Source organism: Mandrillus leucophaeus, unplaced genomic scaffold (genome assembly GCF_000951045.1).
Source record: "Mandrillus leucophaeus isolate KB7577 unplaced genomic scaffold, Mleu.le_1.0 Scaffold81, whole genome shotgun sequence".
Lineage (NCBI taxonomy): Eukaryota > Metazoa > Chordata > Mammalia > Primates > Cercopithecidae > Mandrillus > Mandrillus leucophaeus.
Genome location: NW_012108808.1, coordinates 3,646,423 through 3,657,889, shown reverse-complemented (window position 1 = coordinate 3,657,889; position 11,467 = coordinate 3,646,423). Strand labels below are relative to the sequence as shown.

General features: G+C 36.7%; 1 protein-coding gene across 1 annotated transcript in view; it reads left to right on the top strand.

Moving 5' to 3' along the window:
- The window catches only part of DDX60 (DEAD (Asp-Glu-Ala-Asp) box polypeptide 60), a 102,354-nt gene that overhangs the window by 23,777 nt on the left and 67,110 nt on the right, over positions 1 to 11,467 (top strand). Inside the window, exons 5-8 of the mRNA XM_011967791.1 lie at positions 3,266 to 3,424; positions 5,581 to 5,739; positions 9,134 to 9,275; positions 10,242 to 10,397. Coding sequence (XP_011823181.1) covers positions 3,266 to 3,424; positions 5,581 to 5,739; positions 9,134 to 9,275; positions 10,242 to 10,397 — 616 coding nt within the window. The remainder of the gene's footprint in view (positions 1 to 3,265; positions 3,425 to 5,580; positions 5,740 to 9,133; positions 9,276 to 10,241; positions 10,398 to 11,467) is intronic.

Here is an 11,467-nt window from a genome sequence, read left to right as displayed (position 1 = left end):
AGTGGCTCATGCCTGTAATCCCAGCACTTTGGGAGGCTGAGGCAGGTGGATCACAAGGTCAAGAGATCGAGACCATTCTCGTCAACATGGTGAAACCCCGTCTGTGCTAAAAATACAAGAATTAGCTGGGCATGGTGGTGCACACCTGTAGTCCCAGCTACTCAGGAGGCTGAGGCAGGAGAATCGCTTGAAACTGGGAGGTGGAGGTTGCAGTGAGCTAAGATTGCTGAACCTAGGAGGTGGAGGTTCCAGTGGGCCCAGATTACACCAATGCACTGCAGCCTGGCAACAGAGTGTGACTCCGTCTCAAAAAAAAAAAAAAAAGATCATTTTTTGTATGATCTCATGCTTGTTTGAGTATATCCATATTTAGAATGTAGACTTAGAGATTTCTTCTGCTTTATGGTTGCTGTTTTTATTATTACTTTCAGAGGTAATGATGAGATTTTTTTCACACAATTTGTGTGAATTTTTTTCCTGCTATTATTTTTTGCAATAACTCTCTATGTACTTTCCTTTTGTTTTAATGATATTGAGGTTTGTTATAAGATACTTCAATTTAATCCAATCCAATTAATTTAATTTAATATAATTTAATTTAATGTTATCTTTTTCTGCTAGCTTGTCAGAGTCCAGGCATGTTAGTGGGGTTTTTGTTAGTTTGTTCATTTATTTGTTTTGGTAGTGGGCGAGTGGTTTTGAATCTTCAGATTATCTGCTTTTCTTCTGACTTGCAGAGCCCTCAAATTCTTCTTTGTCTTCTTTTACCCTTTCGCCACTTAGTTGCCGAAGGATACTTCTTCCTTTTTTTAAAGCTTCCTTTTCTTTCCCAAAGCTGCTTTCAGAAAATTGTCCCCTTAGGTAGTTCCTATCTTTCAAATCGTCTCCATTCTTTTTAAAAATTTTAAATTAAAAAAAATTTTTTTGATTGACATATCGTAACTGTATATTTATGAAGTACAATGTTTTGTTTTGATATATGTATACAATATGACATGATTACATGGAGCTAATTAACATATCCATCACCTTGCTTACCTATCATTTTTCATTGTAAGACATTTGAAATTTATGCACTTATTTTGAGATATATGACATTATTATTGGTTGTAGTCATCCTGCTGTATCATAGATCTCAAATCCCATTCCTCTTTTTTGTCTGAAAGTTTGTACCCTTGGATCAGCAAGTCTCCATTTCTCCCCTCACCCCCTGAAGAGAAGAGTTTCTCTTCTCTATCTCTATGAGTTCAACTTTGTTAGATTCTACATGTAAGTGAGATCATTTGGTATTTGGCTCTTTGTCTTGGCTTATTTCACCTAGCATAATTCATGTTGTTTCATTCGTGTTGTTGAAAATGACAGGATTTCTCCCTATTTTAAATGTTCAATAGTATTCCATTGTGTATATATACTTCGTTTTCACTGTCCGTTCATCTGTTGATAAACACTTAGGTTAATCCATGTCTTGATTTTGTGAACAATGTGTCAATGAACGTGGGAGTGCAGATATCCCTTCAACATACTGTTACAAGAAAAACTTCAGCTGAATTAAATTTAAAGGAGTTTAATTGAGCAATGAACGATTCACATATCAGGCAGCCCCCAGAATCACAGCAGATTCAGAGAGATTCCAGGGTGCCTCGTGGTCAGAACAAACTTATAGACAAAAAATATAAAGTGACATACAGGAATTGAAAGTGAGGTACAGAACAGCTGGATTGGTTACAACTCTGTATTTGCCTTATTTGAACACAATTTGAATGCTCAGCACTGTGTAAGTGGTTGAAGTATGGCTGCTTGGATCGGCCAAGACAGTGATCGTTACAGGAACATACTCGTAAACTGGGTTCTCTATCTTGTCTACCTATTAAGTTATGTTGCAATTTATCCACAAGGATTCAAATATGAAGTACGAAGTCCTTCTCAAGCCATATTTAGTTTGCTTTAACCATACTAATTTCAGTTCCTTTGGATACATACCCAGACATGGGATTACTGGGTTGTATGGTAGTTCTAATTTTAGTTTTTTGAGGAAGTTTCATACCGTTTTCCATAATGGCTATCCTGATTTACATTCCTATCAGCAATGTATTAGAGTTCTTTTTTCTCTGCTTCCTCTCTGACACTTGTTATCTCTCATCTTTTTGACTAAAGCCCTTCTGACAGATGTGAGGTGATATCTCATTGTAGTTTTAATTTGCACTTGCCTAATGATTGGAATAATTAGTAGCACTGAGCGTATCTTTCGTGTACCTATTGGCCATTTGGTTTTTTGTTTGTTTGTGTGTTTTTAGTAATGTCTGTCCAGGTCCTTTGTCTATTTTTAAATTGGATCATTTGTTTTCTTACTATTGAGTTTGAGTTGTTTCTATACTTTAGATCTTAACTCCTCATTAAATGTATGGTTTGGCTGGGTGCAGTGGCTCAAACCTGTAATCCCAGCACTTTGGGAGGCCTAGGTGGGTGGATCATTTGAGATGAGGAGTTTGAGATCAGCCGGGCTGACATGGTGAAACCCCATCTATACTGAAAATTCAAACATTAGCTGGGCGGTAGTGGCACGTGCCTGTAATCCTAGCTACTTGGGAGGCTGAGGCAGGAGAATAGCTTGAGCCTGGGAGGCAGAGATTGCAGTGAGCTGAGATCGGGCCACTACACTCCAGTCTAGGTGATAGAGTGAGACCCCGTCTCTAAATATGTAAATAAATAAATAAATAAATGTATGGTTTGCAAAATCTGTGGACTGCCTCTGTTTCATTTGTTGTGCAGAAGATGTTTACTTTGATACTACCCCATTTGGCTATTTTTGCTTTTGTTGCCTGTGCTTTTGTGGCCGGCCATACCCAAAATATCATTGCCCAGGTCAGTGTTGTGGAGCTTTCCTCGTATGTTTTCTTCTAGTAGTTTTACACTTTCAAGTCTTATATTTAAGTCTTTAATCCATTTTGAGATGCTTTTTGTATATGGTATGAGGATCTAATTTCATTGTTTCTCTCGTTATACAGTGAGCTCTTTTATTCTGTGTACACAGGTTTCCTTTCATCTCAGAACAATTTTATCATTTCTTTTTTTTTAACTTTATTTTAAGTTCAGGGGTACCTGTATAGGATTTTTGTGGAGATAAACTTGGGTCATGGGGATTTGCTGTACAGATTATTTTGTCACACATGTGTTAAGCCAAGTAGTACCCACTAGTAAGATCACTTACGAACAAAAATATTTTTCTAAATAGCATAACACGTTACAAGATTTTTTTCTTTGGCAGGCACACGAGACTGTATCTATGCTTACACAAGTCTGGCCAGAAGGATCTGACATTCGGCGTGTCTTTTGTGTTACCTCATGCTCATTATCCTTGAGAATGTACCATCGCTTTTTAGGAAACAGAGAGCCCTCCTCTGGTCAGGAAACTGAGATCCAACAGGTGTGGTTGTTATAACTTTACTGAGAAATACTATTTCTCTCCACTTTTGAAATTTTGTTGATTTGTATCTTTCATTTCCTCTATTTGGTACTTCATGTTTTTCTCTTATTTATATAAACTTCAAAAAATAAAACTGAAACTTGTGTCTATCAGGAAACACTTACTGTGCCATTAAATGATTTCATGTTTTACTATGTGGATGTTTCACTTAGTATATATTTAGTCTAAATCATCCAAAAGAAAACGAAACAAGACAGGGTATTAGCACTTGGCGGAGGCCTAGTATGCTACTGTGTTTTGGGCTTTTTGTATGCATTGTGCCATTAATCCTCACAACAGCGTTGTGAGAAAGACATTAGTACTCCCATTCCACCTACGAGAACACTGAAGTTCAAATAGTCCAGGTAACGTTTTTCAAACCAAAGGTACTAAATAGCAATGTGGATTGAGCTCAGGTCCATCTTGTGCAGGTTCCACAATACCAAACTGCCTTTTTTTTTTTTTTTTTTTTTTTTTTGAGACTGAGTCTCGCTCTGTCGCCCAGGCTGGAGTGCAGTGGCTCGATCTCGGCTCACTGCAAGCTCCGCCTCCTGGGTTCACGCCATTCTCCTGCCTCAGCCTCCCAAGTAGCTGGAACTTACAGGCGCCCACCACCACGCTCGGGTAAATTTTTTGTATTTTTAGTAGAGACGGGGTTTCGCCGTGTTAGCCAGGATGGTCTCGATCTCCTGACCTTGTGATCCACCCGCCTTGACCTCCCAGAGTGCTGGGATTACAGGTGTGAGCCACTGCGCCTGGCCCCAAACTGTCTTTTAAAAGAACATTCCTACTGTAGTGTCTTAACATTCATCCTAGCTGGAGAGATACTAAAGTTTTTAACCTTCTTTATGGTCAATAGGGTGCATTAAGAATCTGTTGGCCAGTCTGGATTCTTTCCCCCAATATACAGTTGTCTCTACGTATATGTTCTTATGGACGTGCATGTTTACACATACACACACACACACACTCAGAGGCATGTGTATACATACTATTCTGTATACAATCTACCTGCTGTGGGATTCTTGGCTAAAGATTTATATTAAAGAGAAATGAAGTTTCTGAACATTTCAGAAATGTTCAGGGCTCATTTTCTTTTACTTAGCATCCTTATAATTGTTTTTCCAATTATCAGACTGAATATAATTTTAGTGAAACATTTTTTCATAACTAGACATAGTATTTTAAATCACTCTCACAAAAATGATACTAAGTCAAGTCTGCCTCTCTGGAATTTCTAATGATTAGACTCTATTTGGCCTTCTGGAGGTGCCCTGATGAAATCTTACACTTGCTTTGTTGACAGCCCTGCAAATGTTTGAAGATAGCTATGACGTTCTTGTCCCATGATGTCAGATGTGTCCACTTCTTTACTTGTGTTCTCGCAGGGCAGATTTTTCAGATATATCACCGTCCTGGTGTCCTCGCCCTGGTCATTTTCAATATTACATTTAAAATATGATGCCTTGGATGGAATAGAGCATTTAATGTGTGACTCCATCAAGGTAGAGGCCTGTGAAAATACAACTTCATTAGTTGCTTGATCAGCTCACGTAGAGTTCGGCTTAACTAAAAATCCTGAAAAATGTTTTATTTTAACTGCTATTCAGCCGGCAGCTTCCCGTTCCACTTACCTCTCATCTGTATAAATGCAGTAGAGTTTATGTTATAAAGAAAAGGAAAGTTAAAAAATGTAGAATGAAAAATGTAATGATTCAGCTGGGCACAGTGGCTCACACCAGTGATCCTAGCACTTTGGGAGGCTGAGGCGGGTGGGTTACCTGAGGTCAGGAGTTCAAGACCAGCCTGGCCATGGTGAAACCCTGCCTCTACTAAAAATACAAAAATTAGCTGGGCATGGTGGCAGGTACCTATAATCCCAGCTACTTGGGAGGCTGAGGCAGGAGAATCACTTGAACCTGCCGTGAGCTGAGATTGTGCCACTTCACTCCAGCCTGGGTGAAAAAGCAAAACTCTGTCTCAAAAAAAAAAAAAAAAAAGGAAGAATTCACGATTCCTACATAGCAAAGGTGGCTGCCAGCCCCTGTGGTCCTACATGCTTATTATCCAGTGTCACATCCTGCTGTTTTCCGGCTTACCTTCCTTATTTTATTCAGGTGAACAGTAACTGCTTAACCCTGCAGGAGATGGAAGATTTGTGTAAACTGCACTGTCTCACTGTGGTTTTTCTACTCCATCTGCCTCTTTCTCAAAGAGCTTGTGCTAGAGTCGTCACTTCCCGTTGGGCTAAGGACATGAAGCCTTTATTACAAATGGTAAATGGATTCTTTATTAGTTTACTATTTTTGTGTTTTGAATGTTTGGTAGATAAAAACTGCAGTAACTTTCAAAATTCCCTTTTTTGGGACTACCATTAGCCCCCTGAGGGCTATGAAAGTTTAATGGGCTACATCAATCACTTTCCAATTTCAGCATCTATGTTTAGGAGAACTAACAAATAGCATAATACAGATCTAACCTAAGGAAAAAGCCTCTCTGTTTTTCCTTCGTTAAATCTCTGCCAAGATCAGATTTTTGTGTTATCAACCATAGTTGATGGTTGGTGATCACGGTGGTTTAAGAGGAACTGAAGAAATCAATGTAGTAGTTTATTACTTTCACCTGTTATAGAGAATATTTAGAGACAATTTGGAGACTTTAGGAAACTAGAAGCAAAAACAGAAGAAAAACTTCCCTGGAGGACTACCACTTTAATCAATGAGGATAACTGTTAACATTTTGGTTTATTCTTTTTATTTTAAATGCATATATTTTTCTGATGTTTTATTGTTTCTTATATTGGAGCTCTCAATATATACCTATATATTTTTTTCCTTCATGTTTTTCTATTTTCTTTCACAATATTAGGATCATTTTTTAATGGCTACTAGTTATCTTTTAGTACCATGGTTTACTTACCCATTTCTCTATTATGGAATATTTAGAAGACTTTGATGGTTATATTATAGATGTTGTTATTCTCTTTGTATATAAGCCTTTTTCTTTAATTTGGGGTTATTGATTTTGGCTTGAGAGCTAGAAATGGGATTAAAGGAACAATTGGCATGAACTTTTTTTAAGGATCATGATACGTATACTGAAAATGTTCAACAAAAGCATTTTATGACCAATTAAGTAGGAAGCCAGTCCACAAACATTTAGTGCATTGTGCTAATTGCTGGAATAGAGTGAGAAAAATAAAAACATATTTACCCTTCCCACTCCAACCCCTTCATACAGCTACATTTTCCAGAGAAGACAGATACTAAATTTTAAAAGTAATTATAAGGACAGAACCGTAGAATGCTTTATAATCTGATAATAACGAGATCCAACGTAGTCTGAAAACAATGGTTCTTCTTAAGAAAGAAAGAGAGGTGGGGCACAGTGGCTCACGCCTGTAATCCCAACACTTTGGGAGGCTGAGGTGGGTGGATCACAAGGTCAGGAGATTGAGACCATCCTGGCTAACATGGTGAAACCCCATCTCTACTAAAAAAATACAAAAAAATTAGACAGGCATGGTGGCGGGCACCTGTAGTCCCAGCTACTTAGGAGACTGAGGCAGGAGAATGGCATGAACCCGGGAGGCAGAGGTTGCAATGATCTGAGATTGCGCCACTGCACTCCAGCCTGGGAGACAGAGTGAGACTCCGTCTCAAAAAAAAAAAGAAAGAAATGAAGGGAAATGAAGTGACCCAAGTCCCAAGTCCTAGAGGAAGAGAAGGAGTTAGCATCATGGAGAGAAGATGAAACTGGATTCTAGGGCACGAAGCAGCATGTGTAATTATCCTGAGGATGGCATAACCGAGGAACTGAGATACATCTATCATAGGGGTAGGAAAAATATGGGAAAGTGATGAAGCTGAAGAGGCAGGTAAGAGATAAGTCACATAGGATTCTGTAGGCCCTGTTAAGAGAATGGAGATGTGACTTGATAGAAGCACAATGAGGATCCACTGGATGGTTTCAAATGGATGAGTGGCACTTGCATTTGCAAAAACTTTCCCTGGCTTGCAATGCAGAGAGTGCATTGGAGAGGCAAAACGGGGGATTTGGGGAAATTAGGTGGCTATTATCTCAGTCATGTAAGTGTAGATGGTGTTAGGGACCAGCGAGAGGTAAGTAGGGATGAATAGCAGTGGGCAATTTTAAAAGTTATTTAAGGTGAAGAATGACAAGTTTAGTGTTTGAGTGTGGGGAATGAGGGAAAGGAAGGAGTCAAATAATTCCTAGACCCCTGGCTTCAGCATTTGTGGGGATGCTGCCATTGTATGAAGGGCATGTTAATGGGAAAGGATCATGAGTTTCTTTTTTGGAAATATCAAGTTTAAAGTGCCAAAGAAATGTCCACATGAAGATATCTAGTAAACAATTTGAAATAATGGTTTGGACTTAGAAGGGTGGAATGGGCTGGAGATAAAGTTTAGGAATCATTACTCTATGGATGTTAATTGAGGCTCTGCTAAGACATGAAATTATTTTGGAAGAGAGATATGGTAAGAGAGCTGAGGACAGAGAGCTCAAATATTCCAGTATTAAACACTTAATTATGGGTTGAGACACTGGCAAAATACACCGAGAAGGAACTACTTAGATAAATGGGAATAAAATCAAGGAGAATGGGTTTTCCTGAAGGTCAAAGGAACTGGGCAGTTCAAAAGGTGGATGTGGTTAATAGTATCAACTGCTATAGAAGACTGTAATAGGTTGAGAACTGAAAATACATTGGTTTTAATGAAACAGAGCTCACTGTTGATCATAATTAAGAGACTAAGGTCTAGGTTATACTTTTAGCTAACAGAAAACATTAGTTTTTAATTAGACATAACAATGATCCTCTTATGTCCTCATTTTGCAAAGGAAAAACTTGGACTCAGCTATGTGGTCCATGAGCACAGCTAATGAATGATCAAGTTGAGATCTGACTTCACTCTGTCTAGCTTCCAAATATTTGCCCTATGAAGTAACAGCTGATCAGCCCATAGTCAGTCATCCTTCCTGCCTTTCCCATACTCCATGCCTGATTTTTGGTAACACTCTGTAGCCTGAAGTGTAATTTCATGTAGCCCTTAATCTTTTCACAATAAAAGAAATTTTTGACATTTTTTGAGGCCTCTTGAGAAAGCAACTAATCTAATCGTGGAAGGGATCATTCCATGAGGTTTACTCTGAATCTTGAAGCATGGAGACCAACCAGGTAGGTGGATGGGAATCTTAAAAGTTTGAAGGATTCAGCATCTTCTAGTTCCCTGAACATTCAAACACATTTTTTTAAAATGCTCTTTTGACCTAAAAGTTAAAACTGAATATATTAAAATCTAAATAAAGAACAGAAGCACATTTCAAAGCAGAAGTATTTCTGTAGCTTTGGGATTCTATCTGTGGGTAACAGTGTGAGAAAAATACTATTTTAAGAGTCAAATGCAGATTTCATTGATTCAGGATAAATAAGTATACAAAATGCATTTTTGGATCAGTTTTTATTTTATTTTATGCTTTAATTCCTTAAGGTGTAAAGCATTCACCATTACCCAGCCTGAATGGGCTTACATTAACAAGAATTGGAATGACCCTGCCCACTGCCTTTCAGTTCAAAAGCATATGAACCCTATAGTTTATTGCTAATATGAATATTGCCAATAATTTAGTTTTCTTTTCAATTTTCAGAAAAAATGGTGTGAATATTTCATCTTAAGAAATATACATACTTTTGAATTTTGGAATCTGAATTTAATTCACCTTTCTGACTTAAGTGATGAGCTTTTGTTGAAGAATATTGCTTTTTACTATGAAAATGAAAATGTAAAAGGTACCATCTCAGTATATTATAATCATTATACTTGCATCCACAGATAAACTTTATAAGGGATTTAAAACTACAAAATAATTTTTCTGTACTTCCAACATATAACATAGCAATTAATTTCATCTTTGTTCACATATGTATGTAATATTTTAGTTGCAGTCAGAGGGAATGCTGTATTTTAAAATATGTTTTTCACTTAATATTACATTGAAAGTATTTCAGGAGAAAATATATGTTTGTGTGTCCAGCATTTTCAGTTAATTTCAAAAGTTGAACTTTTCATTTAAATGCGCGCATAATATTTCTTCATAAAATTTAATTAGTTTAATTATTTCACTACTATTGAGATATTTAGGAAATTTAATTTTTTTCTAAAAGATAAGGCTAATTTGTATGTTTTTATATGTAATTTGTTTTTCTTTCTTTAAAATCTTTTCTTAGGGTAAGGTTTCTGATGTTTCCTAATAGTAAAACCAAACGATACAAAACAAAAACATATTTGGACAGAACTCTGTCTGATTGAACATTATCGAAGCTGTGATGTGGTTCCTTCATATTGTAATCATTGTAATGAATTAACCGCATATAAACTTAACAATCCTTTACCAATTTTCTCATCTCTCAAAAATTAAAGTTTTTATTCTGTTTTGTTGGTTGTAAAGTTATGTGTGGCATAACATTTTTATTACCTTAAAGAGAAGTTAAATGTTCACGATGCATTTTGTGGGATAATATACTTACAAAGTTAATACTTAGTTATTAAAATGAAAAACAAGATAAACTTTACGATCTGTATCTCGTAGTCAACACTAGTGACCATTTTCATTTATGTCCAGTGTGGAAGTCACCAAAACTTTCACTATGTGGAAAGTATTTCAGAATTCCATGAATTTCCTCAAAATGTGACTAATGATTCTTTGTATGGGTGTGGATGGCTTCTACTATTTAGTGTTTTTAATTGTTATGTAGGCCTACATTTGAATTTGGGAGATACCATTATGAAAGATTATGAATATCTCTGGAATACCGTATCAAAGTTGGTCAGAGACTTTGAGGTTGGACAGCCATTTCCTCTGAGAACAACAAAATTTCGTTTTCTTGAAAAGAAACCATCACCAATCAAAGGTAATAAATTTCTCAATTAATCTGAAATGAAAACATTATTCCTCTGAAAATGTTTAGGAAATACCACTAATTCAATGCTGCAAGTATAAATAATTTTCTGGCACTTGAATTTTAATAATAATAAATTACCTTTATTCTTATATCCTTGGAGTGGTATGCTATGACTATAATTATGAAGATTTACATTTTGCTTATAATTAATATTGTTTCAATTAAAAAACACAGCCAAACATATGTGACTTCCATTTCTAGCAATATGGCAGTTATAGCTCAACAGAAAAATCTCTTTGTGTAAAGCACTTGAGATGCTGAATAAGAGACACCAAACATCTTTTTATATCATTATAGCTAAGCTCAAAACATCCTAGGGGTTGAAAAAGTTAGGGAAGGCCACATGGGCTCTCCGCCTCTTTTAGGCAGCAAGTTGCGGGGGCTTAAATAAGAAAGCATCCGAACAAACACAGGCACAGGGAGCACCAGGAGGATCCCAGGCAGAGCAATGGTGGTTTACCTGAAATCATGAACCAGACATTCAATAGAATACAAAGTCATTCATTTGTCTATTATCATCATATACATGATATGTAATACCTATCTATGTATCAGTCTGTCTGTCTGTCTCGTGTGTGTGTGTGTGTGTATAAAATCAAAGAGGACCCAAAAGAATACTGTAATCATATCAAATAATTTCATTACCATCTGTATTTTCCCTACTTCTTTTTTATTTCATCTCATGAAAATCTATATATGTGTGTATATGTGTATGTATATGTACATAGATATATAATCTCTGAGGCTTCCATCGTCAAACTCTTTGTCTTATAATAAGGAATAATAAAAGGAATTCACATTTGAAAATAAAAGACATGGGTATTTTTCTTTATCTTCCTTCCTTCCTCCCTCCCTCCCTCCTTCCCTCCCTGCCTGCTTGCTTGCCTTTCTTTCTCTTGCTTTTCTTTCTTTCTTTCTTTCTCTCTCTCTCTCTCTCTCTCTCTCTCTCTCTTTCTTTCTTTCTTTCTTTCTTTCTTTCTTTCTTTCTTTCTTTCTTTCTTTCTTTCTTTCTTTCTTTC